This window comes from Rhamphochromis sp. 'chilingali' (genome assembly GCF_963969265.1).
Source record: "Rhamphochromis sp. 'chilingali' genome assembly, chromosome: 12".
Classification (NCBI taxonomy): domain Eukaryota; kingdom Metazoa; phylum Chordata; class Actinopteri; order Cichliformes; family Cichlidae; genus Rhamphochromis; species Rhamphochromis sp. 'chilingali'.
In genome coordinates this window covers 21,975,191-21,996,232 of record NC_137939.1, presented here as the reverse complement: position 1 = coordinate 21,996,232, position 21,042 = coordinate 21,975,191, and the positions used below count along the sequence as shown (strand labels likewise).

The following is a 21,042-nucleotide window of genomic DNA, read 5'->3' as shown; positions in this document are numbered from 1 at the left end:
TTATGTGTTACTTGTTAACACATAAGCTTACATTTTATATGTATTCATATATATTTAAAACCTTTAAACACAGATTTTGAAGTTTAAAAAAATCATTTAAAAATATGGCATTATAGTAACTGCATATATATTTTAAAACAAAACTTCAACTAGGCAGAATGTTAATACTGAAGGATATGACCTCGTACAACTATTACAGTGGATATTGCATTTTTATCTTGTACCTAAACAATGGCTCTCTTTCCTTTCAACAAGACCACTGTGATAACAGTGCTTTTCTACTGGGAAATGTCATAATGTTTTTCCTGACAGCTTACTGATATGCACAAATAAGGCAAAGTAATACAAGGCACATTGGGTGTTAGGTAATATGAGGACTGGTCCCCGACTTCCTCATTTCACTGTCAAATTAAATTTAGTCATTTCTTTGTCCTCTTGTCTTCTAAAACAGTTGTATGGCACCACCCACGGCACCATCAGATATGTATCCATCCCCTTGCGTTCAACAGTAGCCCCAGTGGAACTTTGGGAAACACTCATTTAAAATTGTGTTATATTTGTAAAAGACTATTTACATGGAAATTGGAGCTGGGTTATATTTCAATATTGACATTGTTCCTTTGTACAAAATACGATCTACAGTGTGCTGTTTGCTTGCGGGGCGGGGGGGTGTTTTGGTTTTTTTGTTTTTGTCTACAGGTGTTTATTTTACAGTCTAACTGCATAGTCCCACTGCTAGTACTTCAAGTATCACCAAGAATATCGTTTTGCTTAAAACTATGACCTTTTCTAGGATAAATAAACGATACATTGTTATATATACTTTAAGTGATATTCCTTGGGTTGTTCTTTTCTTCTTCTTCTTATCATTATTATTAGTGAATAATTTATTATTTATTTGTGAATTATTATTATTATTGGTATTTTAATTAATCTGCCAGTTAATTACTGTTGTATACGCGTAGAAGATGTTTTAATTAGCGTCCACATTTTTCAGTCACGGAGGCTCAGGATGCAATCAGGTGACATGCGCACTCGACCCTGTTACCGAGTTTGTTATGATAAGTCGAGGCCTCGGACTAAATTAGGAGCCAACCCCCCGTGTTTATCCGGGCGAATCCCGTAATGGAGGGCATGGACCTGGACCAGGAGCTCATGCAGAAATTCAGCTGCATGGGTACAACAGACAAAGATATCCTCATATCAGAATTTCAGAGACTTCTTGGGTTTCAGCTAAACCCCGCAGGATGCGCCTTCTTTCTGGACATGACCAACTGGTGAGCTCGGGGACTCGTATGGCCTGCTGTTTGGTTAATGTTAGATAATATATAATGTGTACCAGCTAGCTTTCTGTGTAGCAGCATTTTTTGTACAAAGATAGTCTGCCTGAAAAACAAACAAACAGAAAATATCTCTGAAAGTTTTGTCCTCGCAGAACAAAAGCGTTTACGTTGGCCATAGAAGCGTCGGCTCAGTGACGGCTAACGACGTTGAAGAAGCGTAACTAGCTGAGTCAGTGTGACTCCGACTTTTGATTGCCTGTAACAGACACAGTGAAGGGTCGCAAGATTTGCATACCGGTGGAAAATTCCGTTGAAACAAATACTTTTTCGTTTAGGCACAACATAGCACCGAAGCGGATGCTGTATTTGACAAAAAACATGTTCACGTGTGTTAGCCTGTTGTTAGTCACCACTTTTATTCTGAAAAGCTAGGACGTACAGGATAGCTAGCTAACTTAAACTGAACTAAACGGATAGTTAGGATTTATTTCAGTCTTTTAACTTGTTATTCAGTGAGTTACATGAGTACCCTTTAAGATACCCGTTACCTTTATTGTCGATACAACTACAGTACATTGTGTCTATACTTTATTACGTAACCCATCTACATTGAAGTTGCAGAGACGGAGCTCAAAGATCACTGAAGCTCAGATATCTGGTTGCGCAAACCAGATCAATCTTAGCCGGACAGAATGTATTTCAGTTTTTTCACGTACGGAGGGTACTTGACAAGTCTTGTTTTTTTAGGAAAAATGTGACTTCCGGTGGCATGTTTTAACCGTGAAACAATTCGCGGTGCCATTGCAGTGTACGGAAGCGAAAATGAATGTGCTGCTGAGGGGAAAGGCCATTTTGAAGTCATCCCAAAAATAGATTTCTCTGCGCATATGCGGCGCTGAGCCAGCTAATGCGGGTCTGTGGAAGATCAACTGTTCCAGCAGTGCGTTCACTGGGAGTGGGGCTGTTGTAGTATCACGTGATCTCGCTGCTCTGCAACGGGGTTTCTAAAAATAAAAACTGCTGGTTTATGGATGACCTGGTGTCACGGGAAGAACCCATCCTCAATGTGTCATACAGAAGCGTGATCTGTCTCCTTGTGATGCCTGATGATGGGGATGATTTTTGTCAGTGTACAATTACTAACTTTAAATGAAGCATGGAAAAAAAAGCAAAAAAACAAACAAACCAAATGGCTGAATTTAACCTTCACATGTGTGGAACGGCTATAGCCTGTAGAATCATTTATCAACCAGCTGTAAAAACTGAGGCGTTACTTCTGCAACTGTATTATAAGTGAATATTTAGATTTACTCAAATTTCTGTTTTTTCATTCTTAGGAATTTACAGGCAGCCATTGGAGCCTATTATGACTTCGAAAGTCCCAACATCAGTGCACCCTGCATGTCCTTTGTAAAGGATGTGACGATTGGTGAGGGTGAATCCGTTCCACCTGACACACCTTTCACAAAGACCTGGAGGATACAGAACACCGGTAAGTCAGCTAGAATAAGAATATCACTTGTGTTGGAAAATAAAATAGTAACAGTATTTCCCAATGGTTGACTGCTTTGATGGGATGGGTTGTCTGCAGTGGAGACTAATGTTGGTCTGTCCAGTTTTGGCTTTAGATGAGTAGCACTTGTTGGGAGCTATTATTTTACCTTTAGTTGGCTAGAGAGTTGTTGTCAAGTGGAGTATAACTGTGTTTTCATCAGCATCACTCAGACATGCACATAAACACAGTGACAGCCATAGACTGAAGTCTGTTGACCGCAGATATACTAAAGTGTCATTATAAGTGACTGCAAAATGCATGCACCGCTGTGCTCTCAAACCCATTGATTTCATTGGCAAAACAATTTGTCACTGGACAAACCGCAGCACTCAACCTGGGAGTGCTTAAAGACACTGTGGTCATATTTTAACAGATATGAACTTGGGCTAAAACACTGTAATGACTGCCTGAAATTCTTTCTTCTTGTTGGCTGACCTGTGTGTAAGGCCAGTTTACATTTCTTATATCATCCTCCTAATAGCTTTACAGCTGTATTAAACCTGTGGAGGTACATAGGAAAAGACATGCAGATATTGCACAAGAAGTTTTGAAAAGTCCCTATTTTGCTCTGTCCTTCAGCGCTCCCAACAAACAGCATATTGAATCCAACTGCAAGCACCGTGCACGTGGCATCCTGTGCAAAGGCCCTATTGTGTATTCAACAAATCTCATTTTATTTAAATAAGGTGGCATTACGTGTTACATAACTGAACTGTGGCTCTTTTGATTTGCTTTTCTTGTGTCAAAAATGTTAGGAAAAAAAATGTAACTTTTCAAGCAACAGCAAATCACTTGTTTATTTAAATGCTGCAGCTCTGCCTCTAGCCAACCAAGGCACATTATATAAAAATATTCCAAAAGAATGAGGTAGTTGGTTGAGCAGCCTGCCATTCAATACTGATCTAAAATAGAAGCTGATCATTGGTTAGTAATCACTATATCGTACATGAGTACAGTTCGTAACAAGAAAAATTGTCTGTTTGTCTTCCAGGTGCAGAGTCATGGCCTCCAGGAGTTTCTCTGAAGTATGTTGGAGGAGATCAGTTCGGCCACATAAACATGGTGATGGTGCGTTCTCTAGACCCGCAGGAAATGACTGATGTCAGTGTGCAGATGCATAGTCCTGTATCTCCGGGTATGTACCAGGGCCAGTGGAGAATGTGCACAGCTACCGGACTTTTCTATGGAGGTGAGAACTACAACTTTACTTAAAAAATGTTAAATGGAGTTACTTATCGTGATGATAAGTAACTCAATTTTTATGATAAGTAACTCCATTTATTTATTTATTTATTAACTTCTTTTTTGTTTTGTTTTTTTAAATGTTTTTGCTATAAGACAGCCAAAATGTGTTTCCTGGTTGATTCTGATGGCATAGGATTATGGGGATTTCCTTCAGAGCTAAACAAGGGGTTGGAGCCATAAGTAATATATCAGCTGCTAGGGCTGTTCGATATAACGATATATATCGGATGACGATATAAAAACATTTATCGTTTCATTTTACGCTATCGTTTGTTTCGTGGTGTCGCAAAATAAACTGTTTACGGCAATATTTTTTCATCTTTTTGATGGTCACTGTAGTGGTTATATTAATTTCTTAAAGTTCTCTCTTTCTCATAACCACACTATGGATGGACAAGCGCCTGTTTTTATGCGTTGTCATTACCAACAACGATCGCGTGTCCGCTTGTTTATTTTCCACATAAACCTTTCACAATAAAGCTCAAGATCCTGTTGAGACTTTTCAAAATAAACTGAATCACGTGAAAGAGTATGCAGAGTATTTACGGATGAGAAGCAAAAAAGAGCCGTCAGGTGCTAAAAAATAAACCTTAGACTCAAACGTTAGAACAGGCTTTTCCCTGCAGCACGCTGTGTAATAAATACTCACGAAGAAAACGGCGGCCGTTACAACTTATGTCAAAAAATGTATCGTTTCATGCATCGGTTAAAACACTCGACTCCAGGTACATGACGCCCAGCTGGAAACACTTCACGCAAGACGAGCTGCCCGAGATTCACAGAATTTACAGAAAATGTTAAATTTTTGTGATTTATATCGTTATCAGGATGATAGATGTCTTATATTGGGATATGAGATTTTGGTCATATTGCACAGCCCTATCAGCTGGTACAAAAAAGAGAGAAAACTAGAAATATTGTGTAGGAAGACATTAATAGACCTACAGCTGGGGGATAACTTACCTAAGGTGCAAGTAAGTTATCTTCAATAAATGGAATTTCTTGAATAAAAAGACAAAGTGACTCTAATGAAGTAATGTCATCTTTTTGTCATGCTAACTTACTGTTCAAGGTTTAAATTCTATTGTGGAAGCACTGTGGTTGAAGCACTGCTACGCAGATGGTTATTCTTCAGAGCTTTGTTGGAATCTTATTTGGTCTTGGACTTTTAGACAGATAAGTCAAGCTATTTGTAGAGTGCCTTTGTTTGGGGTTTTTGGGCTTTGTTATGTATACACAGAAAAAAATGTTCAAATCAAGTAAATCTTATTTATATACCTTGATATCACATTACAGTTTTGCCTCAAGGGGCTTTACACGGCACACAACAACCCTGTCATTAGACAGTTAATTAAATTAGTCACATTTTGTTTGTGATTCATGGCTTACGTAAGCTGCTGACGCTGAATTATACATGTCGTCCAGGCTTACTTTGTGTTGACTCTACAAAACCTAAAACCATAGTCAGAGATAATGGTGTTTCGACAGTGGTTATCAGCTTTCTTTGTTATCTCAGGCCTTTTGCTGATGGAAACGCTGTATATAACCTACTCCAGACAAGACTAGACTATGCATTTACCATTAGTTACCATGGTGATCTAGGCAGGTAAAGCGAGACCCACTGTTGGGATGCTAACAGCTCGGACATTAGGATCACCATACATTGCTAACCCATTAATTTTGCTACACTGTACAATGTGCCGTGCCGCAGTAACAGGGAATTATTAGCACTTCATCTTCATTAATGAAGATGAAGTGCTAGATCATTTTGTATGGATGTGCTGCAATAAAACTATTAATTATTTATCATTAAATTAATTGATTTATGTCCTATCAGGATGTCTCTAAAGACTTCTCTACTTACAAATTAAGCTGGAGAGGGATGTTGAATTTAAACACCGGGCTTTAATATTTCATCCACTTGTTCATCACAATTATTTCCCACCTAAAATAGTTTCATGCTGACTTAAGGAGTAAGAAGAGGGCTGCAGATCAGAATCACATTAAGTCTTTGAGGATACAAGGTGTGAAGTGTAGTCCAGCCTAATTATTATACAGTAAATATTTTGTAACCGTTTGATTTATGGGTATTGGGTAATATCCTGCATATAGACACAGGTTTAGTTACATGTTATCAACTCTATGATTATGTTTAAGCACACCATTGTCTATTTACAGATGTAATTTGGGTGATCCTGAGTGTGGAGGTTGGAGGCCTCCTTGGTGTCACACAGCAGCTTTCCTCTTTTCAAGCTGAGTTCAACACCCAGCCTCATCGTAACCTGGAAGGAGATTATAACCCCTTCGCCTCACCAGAGAAAAACAAGTGCCCTAACAGCAACAACAACAGCCTTCACGATGACAGCAACCATAGAGTTGCAGAGGAACATTGGGAGGGAAGCCCAAACCAGCTGCAGCAAGACCAGAATGGACTTTCACAAAACTCTGTGGATATATTAGCAAACAGTCTACAAAGCAATCTATCAGTAGTCTCTTGCAACCAGGTGAGACATATCACAGAGCCACAACATTGTCTGTGCATGTTAATGAGGGTTGAATCACACTGAATCTTCTGTGGACAAAATTAAAAAGTCAACATTTGCCTTTAATAGATTATCCCGAGTGGTGGTGTGCTCAGAGCACGTATTAGAACTAAATGCAAAGTTTACCAGATGTAATTTTGCAGTGTTGGCCAGGACAGCTCCATGCTGTTGTTGGTATGGCACAGACTAATGTAGCTATACTGAAAAATATAGACTTTAGACACCGAAAATCTGTAAAGCTGCTGTTTAGCAAGTTCAATAGTTTGGACTTTTTCTGCTCATGTCAGCACCTTTTAAAATCTACTTTTAATGTTTGCAGTTGCTAAACAGGAAATACCCTACGCCCCTAGTCACACAGGCGTAGAGATTAGTTGGTGATGCCCTTGCTGAGTGGGTGCTGGAAGTTGCTAACAATCACTGAATTAGTTGCAGTGACTGTAAACTGTGAAGCTATGTTTTCTGTCTGTTGTTGGTCTACTACTACTACTTTTTTTTTTTTTAATCCTTTCTCTTTGTTGCAGGGTATACAGGAGCCCTATCCATTTGGGCACTCTTAAATCATGGGACTTGTGAAGGAGTGAAGCAGCACTAAAATCATACCTCTGGAGTCTGTCACACCAACAAAAGAAAGAAGAGGTTCGTCAGTAGAGAGTGGAGAGTGTGGAGATTCAAAAACACTTTATGCAAAGTCCAGTTAGACTGAATATCCGGAGGCCAACGCTCCTGACATGCAGCTCAACCAACATCCTGCACCCACTGTATGCACGTGTGAATGCTAAGTTAAAAATGAGTGCTATGAGTCTTTTGAGTGATAACTTTTTTTCTTTTATTTTTCAAAAAAAAAAAATTTTTTTAGCAGTCAGAGTACCCATTAAACAGATGACAGGAGTGTGTGAATGTTTGTGTATTTGTGTGTGGATTGTGCAACATGAAAAAAGAGAATTTGGAGGAAAAGCCATTCACTTTGCCAACTGATTCTCCGGTTTCTACTCTGATTTATTGGTATGTTGATTAGGTTTGTGGACTCTTTGTTGTCTAGACTACTAAATTCCTGAAACATAATTTATGCATTTTTAAAGAAACAATATTTTCCAAAAGCTTATTTGAAGGTTAGATAAGTCTAAACTGTGTTTTTCATGCCACATACAGTATGACCAGTATTTTATAAGCCGTTAGCTGGAAGTTTAGAAACAGTGCAGCTTATTTAAACAAGAGGGAATCGGCCAAATTGAAGCTAAGATCAGAGAAACAGAAGTCTCGTACATTAATTACAAATATTTTCTGACATAAATTATTTTGTATTATTGGTAAATGTTCCTGACTTCATAGTTGGGTCATTAATTCATACATTAATTCATAAAAAGTTTTAAAAAACTAGATTCCTGCAAAGTATAAGATGCGTAATTCAAGTCATATAAACAGAAGTAAAGACATAATTTCTCATTATGAATCCGTTTGGTTGTTTGTTTACTGCTTCAAATTCAACTTAAAGCTGTCTTGGAAATGTTTTTAACATATTAAGTTGAATGTAAATGATGAATGTAGAAGGGGAAAATTCTTTTGGAAACATATAAATTTACCCAAAGATTCTTAATGGGATATTTTCATTCAACTGTCAGTTTTATTCATGTTATTGTTGGTTTTCATCTCGTTAAATTTATGTTTGAGAAGTTCCATTTAAAAGACTACAAACGGTCTCATTGATATTTCTCATTTAATCACACGCTTGATTTTTTTTTGATTTTTTTATCACCAATCAAATAACTGATTCATATCTTCTTCTTTTTTTAAGTAATGTTATTCAGCATTTACTTACTTGCTAATCTATGCACTGAGTAATGAACCCCAATGGCAAGGCCTCAGTGTACCTTTTCTCCTTGGTAAGAAGGTGTGTTGTTTTTTTTTTATGCTGTGTGTTAGATCCCTGTCATATCCTTTTATGTTGAGGCCTGTAACCTGATGAGAGTTGACGTGAGAACACCGTTCAGCTGACACTTGAGGATCCATGAGATCTAAATGTTGTTTAGAACAATGTGCATTTCCTGTTAATAAAGAGAGAGATTAATGTTTATCTTGCTATCAGAGGTAGTTATTGTCAATTTAATGTAATATTGCAAAGTTTCCACTGGCCAAAATGAATTGCAGAATGAATCAGTTGGCATTAGACTCAAACAGCAGCACATTTAGGTGAGTGAGAAGCAAACAGATGAAAGCTTATTTCTGGTATGTTTGATGAATGTTTGTATGATTAAATTATCAGTGAAAATGAAAGCCTGTGTGGTCATGCTTTTCATGGTTTTATGAAGCGACTCACTAGCAGATTCCAAGAAAGAAAATTAAACCTTTAAATAATGGCTGTTATGATGGTGGCTGTATGTTTTACTATGAGAAAGTGTAAAGATTAAAAAAAAAACAACCCTCAGGAATATTTCCAGCACCTTGTTGAATCTATGACATGACAAATTAAGGCAGCTCTGAAGGCAAAAGTTTGTCCAACCCAGTGCTAGCAAGGTGTAACTAGTGAACGTATGTACAAGGAACGAAAATGTGTCTAATACTTGGTGATTTCATCATTAATCTTAAAAGGGCTTTTCCACCTGTGACAGATTTTTAAATGCTGCTTATTAACTGAAAAAAAAGAAAACGGCAGCAAATTCTTCAGCCTATATAACAGTCTATATTTATATATAACGCATATATAAATATAACTTTCTTTAAAGTCTTGGTGTTTCGTGAACACATGTGACATAGGTTGGATGATACTACTGATGACATTCAGAAATTCTCTGAATTGCTCGGAGAGCTGAAATGTATTTATCAGACACATTTGTCACTTTTAAAGTTAAAATAGTCGCTGCAGTGAGTTTATTTATAAAGGACCAATGAGAAGAAAAGGAGAAAAGTTTAAAATGCTTGTTTGGAGTCCAAGAATTAAAAAGATGTGCTTGAAAATCAGCATAACACATCCACAAAAGATCCACCTGAGTGTTGGACAGTCAGATCCCGGAGCGGCATTACTGCTCAGCTTCAGTGTAGCAGTATCAGGTCTCCTTTTCATGTATAGCATAACCAGGGCATGGCACACCTGTCTCAGGTAGATCCGGTGATCTCTCTAACGTTCCCCTAACTTCCATTCCGGGAAGTTCCCCATTAAGGTGATGAATGCAGCAATGAAGTCATTTGTCTTTAAAACATAACACTAATCTCCTTTATAATGTATCATTCTTTAATTTAAGACCTTTAGAAAAGATGAACTAAATAAATAGTTCAGTTTATTAAAAGTGGAACTTAGTGATCTTTGAAGGTAGATGCTTTCTGTTTTTCCAAGGTTCGATGTAAAAAGTGCCTAGTGGACTAAAAAAAGAACCAGTCAGTGGCTCTTTCTTTGGCCTTGGCTCTTCAAGTGCCCCTCTAGTTTTAGAATTGCATTTTCTAATATTCCCATCCAGGTATATTTAATTCAAAGTTAGGAAATGTTTTATTATTAAACCAGTCTTGATAAATAGCACTTTTTATGTGTCAGTGATATGGCATGGTTTATTCCCATGCTCTACAATAAAAATAAATAAATTGGTAGCACGTTATAATAATGTTGCACTATTAAGCATTAGTAAGGTATTAGCAAGTGCTTCATTCATCATCATATAGCATTACTCCTCCTTAGTATGCCATTTATAAAGACAGATATAATATTATGACTACGACGATGATTCTGATTATTACTACCAGTGATGTCGTAGCAGTGGTAGCTGTAAATGATGTAACAGTAACAGATGGATAAACATATATGTATTTATAGATAGCATAATAAAGCGGAGTAATGATAAATGATGAATTAAGAACTTGCTAATACCTTGCTAATTTCTTGTAGCGTGACATTATTATAAAGTGCCACTAAATTAAATTAATGGTTTAATAACGAATAACTCCAAATCATGCTGTCTATAGACAAAAAAAACACACAGAGGCTACTTTTTTGTCAACAAACTTGTTTCCCTTTCAAACCAATATCGCAATATTGACACCATCACAACAAATTTGATTTGGGTTTTTCATCACTATCGTCATTATCTGTGATCATAATCATCTTTATGCATATTTAAATGAACTTGTTACATCAAGATGAACAGGCACTACACCAGTTAGGAGATAAAAGTACATCACTAACTATGAACATACATCTTCTAGACCGCTAATAAAGGGTTTCCACAACATGAGCTGCTGTCCCCTGTGTGCATAAGGAAGAGATCAACATAAAAAAGCATTTTACATGTACACCTTTTTACTGCCTCAACATGGTTAGGTCTCATTTTCAACTCAACACAGTTGTACAGTTACAATAGAATATAATCTTTAAATTACATCATCATATACAAATCTGACAGCGTGGGGTAACGTCACGCTTTTATTATACACTGACAATTCCATTGCAATAAAATTCATACAATATGGTACCTATTACTTAATATGTTTTCCATTGCTGTTATTTAATGAAACACATTTACATGTATAACACTACATTTTGTCTTAATAGTCAATCACTTGCATTTTTTTTGTGGTTTTTTTGTTACATTTACACAACTCATACACACTGGGTGATGGAGATGTTTTCCCTCAGAATATTAACCTGATAATGTTGATTATGCATTTGAACCTGTGTGTATTGTGTATGTATATCCTGCTTAATGCATGTGTGTTTGCACGTGTGTGGAAGTGTGTGCGCATGTGCATCGAGGATGTATGACATTTTTATGACAGGAGTCCTTTTTGCTATGCTGGACAGCTTTACTCTAAGACACAACTTGTGAGCTGGTGATGTGTTTCTCCTCATGTGTGAGACCCAAAACCTGTCAAATCCTGTTCCAGACACAAAGCTAAACACATCTGACTGCTGTTAGTCTGGTGACATTTAAACTAAGTTATAAATAGCAATCTCCAATCTAATCAGATTTAGGTGCAACTGGTAGCAAGATAACTCACTAATCCACCTTTGATAAATGCAATTCCTGCTATGATTTTAATTTAAATGGTGCAAGATTTCAAAAATAACCATGTAATGCACCCTGTAAGTCATCCTGCATGCAGTGCAGTACTTGTCATATGTATCCCCAGTATTTTGTAACATGTTTGGGTTTTTTGACAACTGAATTTTGATGGACTGTGAAGCAACTATAAGTTGATCTTCAGTGAAGCTGCTTCACACTGATATGGTAAATTATTGCACGGAGTGAAAACAGATAGTTGATGGTATTGGGTCGTTCTTTGGCTCAGCATTAAAACGGGCCACATAACTAGTGCTTTTTGCTAGGCAAGGCTTTAAATGACAGTGGAGAACAATGCTTATATGACACGCCCTCTTTCAAGCCCAAACACTAGTACATTCATGTCCTGTTGGAGAGGCTTCAATCTTCAGACAACAGTCTGTAGCACAGTAACACACTGAGATGCCTCCACTGGCCCTTCACTCTGGAAGAAAAGTCCCCAGCATATGCACTGTTCAAAACCCTCCTCTCAAACTGCAGTGGAAACCTCATGATGACTTGATCCGCCTTCACTCTGAGGGAATGCATCGCAGGTCTTTCTCGTTATCAGTAGCGGGATATAGTAAGGAATTACTGAACCAAGGATGAGAGCTTCTGTGAAAAACTGTAAATCCTTTCCATGATTTGCATGAAGATGGTTTTCTCAAAGGATTTGTGACGCTAAGAAAAACAGATGTTGAAAGCAAAACAAACCAACATAAAATCAGTTCATCAACAAGCTTTCTCTTGTGAAATTAGAAGCATGTGCATGTCCAGAAGCTTGTGATGCTAAGAAGTAATCTCTGCATTTGTAGTTGAAGTGTTGCATCAGGTTGGAGCCTAAACAAGGCTGCAGGATTCAGGGAATGCACGTCGTTGCATAGCACATGCTGCTATGCAAGTTCAGAAACAGTTAACACACGTAGCACTGCACACACTGGAAAAGAGGTTGGACCAAATCACAAAGAAAAAACAAACAAACAAACAAACAAACAAAAAACCAAAAAGAGGATACTGTCAGTGGTACTTTTAAAACTACACAGCATTCCTGATGTGAGAATGATGGCTGACCGTACACAGCATTAAAAATGCTACACAAAATGGCATCACACTGTATATACACAATGCAGGTTAGAGAAGCTCATCTTTGTCAAATGGGTACAACTGATTATATTATCTTCCCATTTTCACAAGTGAACTCACTGCAGTTTAAATAAGCTGCATTATATTGTTAAATACAGCTACACAGACAAGCAATGTGTTCCTGCACTGTCTTGATGTTATAGTTGAGTGTGTATATACTGGAATAACTGCTGCTCCTGTTTTTAAATGTGTAAGTTCGCCCACCCCAAATGCTGGATAAAATATATTATACTGATATATTGTCTTTTAGGTTACTAAGTTTTATTTAGGCAAAACTGCTTGGCGCATCTGTTGGGCAAGGGATGTGTTGCTCTTAAGTCTCTGGCTATGTGCGGTGCAATTGGACGGGACAGTTCAAGCTGCCTCCAATGGCATATCCTTGTCCAGTAATGTGACTAGATTGGCTCGACATAATTGGCTGGGTACAGTCCCTCTCTGCCGTTGTCCAAACGACCTCTACACCAGCCTTGCTCGTCTTCATCCTCAGTCTTAGTCAGTTCATCGCCTGCAAAAGACAAATGATTCCTTAATCAGCACACTCGTACGTTTCACTTAAATCTAAAGCAGAGCTATTCATCAGAATATTTCCACATTTTCTCTTTTATTATGTATTTTGATAATAAATCACCGGAAAGAAAGAAAAAATCCTCACTCTACTAAACATACAGTTGCAAGGTAGAACCACCCAAAAGCTCCTTTATTCTAGTTTTTTTTTTTTTTTGCAGTTACAGTAAGCATAGTTTGTAAAATAACATTATGTTGTATAAATGAGACTTTTGAACTTTCCACCAAAACTATAAAATAGATTAAACTAAATAGGCCAGCAGCAGGTTAACTTAGCGTAGCACAACCACCAGAAACATGAATAAACAGCTAGAGTGACATCAAATGTGTGCTGTGTTGGTAACACTGGTTAGTTGTGTATTTGTGCTTTAAGGTTGTTAGGGGAAAAAAGCAAAACTGTCCGATAGATAATATGTCAAAAACCCACAACTTGTCTGTTTTTCACTTTCTTGTACAAGAATAACTTACACAGAATTTACAGCATTTATAGCATCATTTTATTTGTATATCCTCAGAGAATAAAGTACTCCTTTAGATCAAGGATGTCAAACTCATTTGACATTGTGGGCCACATGCTGCTCACCCTGATTTTAAGTCGGCTGGATCAGTGAAGCTTCCCTTTCTCTCAGTGTAACAAAGTTTAACAACACATTTAATCACTAAGATCTCTTAATATAAGAAAAGGAAATGCAGTTTCACTGTGTGTCTCAGGTTTTCTACATATTAAAGACATGTTGCTCTTGTAAATACAAGAAAACTGTCTCTTTAGGCTTAACTTGTAAGAAATAAATGTGTAAAATAAAGGGAAACATTCTGATTGCCCACCCTGTCCTGTCACAATAAAAGAGAAATGTTTTGTTTATTCAGTCACTGTAAAAACAAGCAAACTAAACTAAACTAAAACTAAATCAAGGCATAAATTACTATAGTAGTTCCCTATGGTGATTTGTTTGTCTGTTACTTAATTTCATTGGTGTAGTATGAGTAACCATAGGGACGGTCTTTATCAGTAGGAAAAGCTGTTAAAGTAATAAAAAAGGAGTTAAGATTCCGATATTTATGCCTACATTTTCCAAAACCAACCAGTGGGCCTGACTGGAGTCAGAAAAAGGTTTCAAAGATGAGTGGTTGATGTCATGTTGTTCAACTTCTGTGAACAACATGACATCAACCACTCATCTCTGAAACCTTTTTCAGGCCTAAAGAGTGTTCAACTTCTGTGAACACTCTTTGGGCCGCACAATCCAGTTTGATCCCCAAACAAATGTCAAACATCTTAAAATTATCCAGGGGAGTTTTTCTTTCTGGCAGTAAAGTGCAAAGAAAAGCAGTAACATACCATTAAAAGGTAAGGAATTTCACTGATGTCAGGTAAACAAATACTAGCAAAGAAGAAGTGTGATTCATTTTGTTTGCCTCTAAGGAAGCGACAGGAGGTGCTTTCAATGGTTTTTAAACAGAATACATACAACAGCTTGCAGGTGAACAACACAAAGAAAGTTTCTGTGCCTGAAGAGTTTGGGCAGGGGGTGGGGTGTCGCTTTGTTTGTTTCATGTCTTTATCAGGCGACAACTTGATGAACAAAGACCTTCACTCACAGTGTGGTTAAAATATGGATGCAGAGGGAGGAACAAGACAAAGATACACAGCTGTTGCTTCTTCAGTAGCTATTCTTCTGTTTATGGTTTGCCTTTAAATTGTTAGTCATGTCACTGTGAGGGCTCTAGAGCACTGTTTTGGACTAGCTTTGGAGCTTCTGTTAAGTGTTAGCAAGTCCCTGTAATTTGTTGTCCATGTGGCTATTATTGACTCATCATTGCTATTTTCTACAGAGGAAGGAACTTGAAAATACATATTAAGTCAAGCTGCTTTTGAACACCTGCATCAAGCTACAGCTTGTCATCTTATCTGAAATCTACAGCCTCAATAACATAAAATAAAAATTTAACTGCATTTTTGTTGTAGTTATTGGTACGCTTGAGCTGAATGGCATGATTATTGACAAAATCCCCAAACTATGTCACCCGGTCATGCACATGTACCTGCTTTAAAGGAGAGCTCATCCTGCTCCTGGCCTTCGTAGTCATAGAGAGCACGCACCCTTACCCCTCTCCCAGTGCTGGAATCATCTTCAAATGAATTGCCGTTCCCACCGTTCTCATTGCCTGAGTATGCAGCGGGCTGCTCATCATCAGACCACTCAGTCGAATAAGCTTGGTTCTTCTCATAGCTGCTCACACTGGAAGAGAGAGAAAAGGGAGGCTGACATTAGGATGCTTCCAAAACAAAAGACTGAAATTTAAAGGTTTTGAACAGGTCAAAACCATTAACAAACTAATTCTGCTAGCCAGTGTCAGAAATGAGCTGCTTGCCACAGACCTTCGTGACTGTCTAAAAACTATTCTGGTGTTAAGGAAAGGTGTTATGAAAAGAGTTATTGTGCATTCACAGAAAACACTGGGAACATGCATCAGGGGAGTCTAGAGAAGCTAAAACATGACACCTGACACTTGTAGCTCCATGATGGCATGCGCTATGAAAGAGTTTTGCTGGCTTTACTTTGTAGTAACGCTGTGACAATATATTGTGTATAATTAAATTTGGACTTCAGTATAAACAGTTTAAACACAGTCTTCTTCCTGAAAGGCTCAGGTGGGACGATTTAAAGTGACAGACTCTTAAACCACAGGTACACAAAACATCTTTGTGGTACTTTAGGCTGAAAACTGAAACACATACTTTATCAACATGTGAGATTAAAATTAATATGTGTTATAGTGGAAGATTATGAAGTCTAAAAATGTAAAAATCTTGAAACAGGCTGGTTTTAGCTTCCCCAATGAGATTTGTTCACAAAACATAAACATTTAAAATAAAATTAAACTGAATAAAAATAATTATTAGTCATCTTGTAATTTTATTGCTAGATTTGACTCAAAAATATGTGACCGTAAAATACACTAGCAGATCTCTTGAACTAACCTGCTACGGTCACCAGGTGGAGCCACATGGTCAGTGCTAGGAGTGGGTGGGGCTCCGTCTGGTTTCTTTTTCTTTGGAGGAGCTGAAGCCTGGTCTGGGTTGTACTCCTGGTGAGGAGAGAGAAGAGAAGCACATAAAGTAATGTAGAAAATAAAGGGGAGAGGTGTCGTACACGTTTTTTTGGTGATGGCTTGGCATTGCACCTCAAATATGGGCCAGTTCATGTGCATTCCTGGGCCGTGGTTGTTGCTGAACCACTTGAGATCCTCCTGCGTGTTTGCAGCCAAGATCGTGCGCTCCAGTTCTCTGTATATTGTGGCATAGCTGAAGAGAGGAAAATGAAACAAATAGTGACAATAAAAGTGCCAGAAGGGACCTGTGGGTTCTGCCAATTTGGCAACAGAATCACCAGTGTAGTTCAAATTCTAGGTTGAAAGAGATCTAGTGTTGGGTGACGACAGGACTAAAGTGTCTCCCTGAATTTTCTGGTAAAGCTGGGGTTCTCAACAGTGGACATATTTACTCTGAATGGCCCTGTTTTGTACCACGATGTTGGTATTTATGTTGCCACTGTTTACCCAAACCATGGCAATGTGTAATGGATTAAAAAGAGAACAATGATCCTGCAGTTTTCTTCCTCTAATTACAGGCTAAACCAGTATGTCTGGGGTCCTATTTTAACACCTGTGGATAACAAAACTACTGTGAAGACATGCATAGTTTATAATATTATTACTATCTTTTTGGGCATTTTTGTCTTTAATGCATAGTAAAGTAGTGAAGAAACACAGGGAAGCAGGGGGAGAGAGAGGGAGAAGGCATGCAGGAAAAGGCCTCGAACCAGGGCTACTGCACTCCAGCCATGTGGCACGTGGTCACCTGCTTTCCCGCTCAGCTAAAATGACACCCTATAGATTATGATAGGTTATTAACATCAGCAATTTAAACCTACTGTTAAAAAAATTGTAGATGTCTTAATTTTAAAATAAATCTTTTCACTTGTAGGCTACCGTTGTGTTTATGTCAGAATTCACTAATAAAGGCTATATTATCTTATCTTATGACATGACCGGTCTTGGACCCTAACATAACCTAACACAAAGAGGACAATGTACCAAACATAACTCAAAACATCACCCATAATAGTAAAGGTGATCAGAGAGTGCATGCACAGCCACTCTTCCTCTGTGCTATCCTCATCAGCTATCTGAGGTAAGCTTATGTTTTATTTCTAACTATTGCTTTCTGATTTCAGTAATTAGGATTGACTCCTCTTCTTAATTCCAGTTCATTTCATCTTCACACGTGTAAGTATCTGCTGGCCACTGTACAGCTGCATCCAACATGACTGTATCCATCTGAGCAGTTAGATGGAGAAGACTGAATGTTTACAGATTGCTGAGTTGACTGAAGTGGCAAATTGTCACTTCTGTCACCATCAGGGTCGACTGCTGGCTTGTAATCAGAGCAAAGGGTTTACAGCGCACCTGCAGAGAAACTAATGCTTCCCATTGTCCTTAAAGTGACTTTAACTTGCTATTTGAAAGTGTTTGGAGAAACTCATGGGCTCATATTGAATTTGAGTTGTCACTTTTGACCTCTTCTAGTCGATTAAACGCATTTAGAGAGAAGCACTGAGAACACAACCACAAGTCTCTTGGAAGCTGTCTTCATCCACAAGCATTTCCTGGCTCCTTTCTCCTCTTCTTATTGTTAACTGTCAAGACTGATAACACTTTTTGTGTTGTTCTTACTGGAAATTGCAAGTGAAAACAGTGCAGTGTGGCATTTTTTCATAAGAACAAGTGGAATTGAATGAATGACTTCATTGCAAAGTAATGGTCATAATATCTATTACATGGCAATATTTTTTTTTTAAGTAAAAAAGTTCCTAATAGCTTGCTTTAGTTGGAGAGGGATTTTGTTTTTAGCATTATAGCACTGAAATAGTTGGGTTTATTTTAATTAAATAGACACTGCTCAGTGATAGACTGTAGGGCGTACTCTGTCTCTCACCCAACGACAGCTGGAGTCGGCTTTACAGCTGGGAAAGGAGTGAAAATGTTAGAATAAATCAAATCAAAGGTGAACGATTAAACCTGAAAATCACTTTTCCGTGGCTCGTGGCTTTGTTTGCTAAATGCAGAACAACAAAAAAGAAAATCTAGAATATGACAAGCATTCACTCTGGACTAAATTCAGTTTGTCAGAAATGCCACTGACTGAATCATCGGTTAATTAGCACCGAGAGTCTCAAAACTAATGAGAAACACATGCCTGGTTTGGGTGTCTGTTGAAATTAATCAGACTGCAGTGAACTGTGTCAAATGTGACACAAGACGAATCAGACTAATCGAATTTTAATTTGTATTCAGTGTGACTACTTTTGATTAAAAGTACAATTAAGTAACTATATTCTAAGCCTACTTCACATGTGCCCACACAGAATGATAGTCTATACAATGGTATACATTTCCTGCCAAACTGCACAGGTGCTTAATGTGCAACCCAACCTTCATTCTGACTAACCTTTGGTTCTCAGTGAGGTTAAGATGGCGTTTGATATCCAGCAAGGCTTCCTTAAGGAAGGTCAGCCTTTTGACTTCATGCTGCTGGCATTGGTCAAACACCTGCTCCATGCACTCCATGTACTGAGGAGTGCACTTGCTTAGCTCCTCCAGAGACTTCTCATACTTTTCTTTAGCCTGGAACAGAAACAAGAAAACACGGTGAGTCATCTACAGACAATAAACAGTGGAGAATAATCTCATATTGGGCCTTGGAGCAGCCCTGTCTGTAACTTCCTTCTGATAGACTGCCCCTTGCAAAGAGAACATTTGAACAGCAGTAGCATGGGGCTGCTCACAGAGCCAGAACTCCCCTCTTTTTGACATCAGACAGATCCAAGAATAGAAGCGAACTGTCTAAAACAGCAGTTTGAAGCCTGGCTCATAGGGATTACTTGCACACTCGTTGACCTAATTACTGGAAACCTTTGGTCAGAAAAATCAGGAAAAGCACAACAGGCCCACTTTAAGGTTATTACCTTCTGCGTATCCTGTTTGCATTTGTCCACTTTCTCGTGGAGTTTCTTCTGCTGGTCTGGTGTGACAGAAGCTTCAGTCTTGCCATTGGCCTCTCGGGCTGCAGCCAGCTTCTCCTCCTTGCAGGCCATGTGGTATGTTTTCTTAGCTGCCTCCATCTGTAGATTCAAACACGGACATTGCTAGTATCACAGATACAGAACATGATCTGATGGTTTGATTAAAGGAACACAAGAATAGAAACTATACAGTATAAAATAAAATAGGTAACTAATTTAATGTATTTGGTTAATTCTTCTATTTAGGACACTTCAAATCAGTAGTGAATGATATGTGCAATTTTCTCCAGCATGAACGCACGACCACTATTTGCTCTTCTTCATTGATTAGGAGCTCGCCTTAGGTTGTTGGTCTGGTACTTGTGCCAGGAACTGATATCAGTATACAAAGTTTCTCCCTAAGCAGGAAATCAAGACTTCATCCAGTGACGCATAGTTAATTAACTCACATAATGTTTATCCTCCTGAGACCCAGCCTATTCATTTATGTCCTCTGTAGTGGACACACAAATCATAGAAAGGTTAAACCAAAAGATACGTTTTTTCCCTCAGTTCCAGGAGGTTACTTGAAATGCTGCATGGGAATGAAAGTCATGCACAGTAGTTGAAGATTTAAAGAAAGAAATGTGCTAATATAACTACCATATATATGTCGTGTGCCACCATTTAATAAAGCAACTCTAGGACATGGTCTTCACAGATATCGTTTGGTTACCGTGACCACAACAACACATTAACACCTTTCAACCAGCGTCTGGCTAACCAGTGGATAAAAGTCCAGCATTCACTCTCTTTGATCATTTTAGCCTCCACCTATTTCTGAAGGTAATATCTGGCCCTTAACTCGCTAATGCTCTACTGCGTTCAGCATTTATTAACTTGCTCTATCTGCTATTTGAGCCTTTTCACTGATTTAAAAAAAAACTTTATTCAAACTACTAGAATAATAATGTTCCAACATCAGCTGCTGAAACTAATAGCTAAGGCTATTTTAGATTAAAGTGATCTCTTTCACTCATCTTTTATCATCGTCATGTATATTTTGTGAATATATTTATTACTTTCTGTAATCCTGTTCCATTTTATAGAAAAGGGGTTAAATAATAACTTAGTCAATAGCAAATGGTCATAAAATCCTGCTTCAATGGCTAGCAATGTCTTGCTTCCGTATTGCTATCCCCATTATGATTACCATTTAAAGTTTAATAAAAGTGTGATGGATGGGCAGACGGTCCTGTAACCTTACAGAAAAATAATTTGCCCTCATCTTCCTCACCTCCTTGAGCTTTTTGGCCCATGGTTTCTGAGCCTTCTTGAACCCTTCCTCTGCCTCCTTGGCCTCTTTGAAGCCTCCAATCATTTGCTTATGATACGCTTCTTTCTGCCAGTTCTTCACTTTTTCAACATCTTCGTTAACGAGGTTGTTCTTCACCTCTTGGTGCAGCTCACTCACTCTCTCCGCCTCTGTCATCACAGCCAGCCATGCCCTTTCCACAGAGCCATACTGTGGACCTGCGAGTTGGATTTTTTTGTGATTCCAAGTAAAATTTCAGGGTAATATTACTCAGTGGAATAGTGAAAAACACATTGATCGCGGTACAT

At 38.1% G+C, this 21,042-nt stretch overlaps 2 protein-coding genes across 4 annotated transcripts in view; one reads left to right on the top strand and one right to left on the bottom strand.

Annotated features, from left to right (window-relative positions):
* Positions 1–1,035: 1,035 nt before the first annotated feature.
* On the top strand, positions 1,036–8,913 carry LOC308406781 (protein ILRUN-like). The gene is made up of 5 exons (XM_080898003.1): positions 1,036–1,277; positions 2,621–2,775; positions 3,830–4,027; positions 6,262–6,587; positions 7,148–8,913. Exons 1-5 carry the CDS (start codon positions 1,126–1,128, stop codon positions 7,181–7,183), a joined length of 867 nt encoding a protein of 288 aa, XP_080754129.1. The 5' UTR covers positions 1,036–1,125; the 3' UTR covers positions 7,184–8,913.
* Positions 8,914–11,583: 2,670 nt separating this feature from the next.
* pacsin1a (protein kinase C and casein kinase substrate in neurons 1a) overlaps positions 11,584–21,042 on the bottom strand; it is a 33,852-nt gene continuing 24,393 nt past the window's right edge. For all 3 annotated transcript variants that reach the window (XM_080898001.1, XM_080898002.1, XM_080898000.1), the window contains exons 4-10: positions 20,717–20,952; positions 19,384–19,539; positions 18,867–19,042; positions 16,541–16,661; positions 16,338–16,444; positions 15,398–15,594; positions 11,584–13,295 (exon numbers count right to left, since the gene is read on the bottom strand). In XM_080898001.1, coding sequence (XP_080754127.1) covers positions 13,186–13,295; positions 15,398–15,594; positions 16,338–16,444; positions 16,541–16,661; positions 18,867–19,042; positions 19,384–19,539; positions 20,717–20,952 — 1,103 coding nt within the window. In that variant the 3' untranslated portion in view covers positions 11,584–13,185. The remainder of the gene's footprint in view (positions 13,296–15,397; positions 15,595–16,337; positions 16,445–16,540; positions 16,662–18,866; positions 19,043–19,383; positions 19,540–20,716; positions 20,953–21,042) is intronic.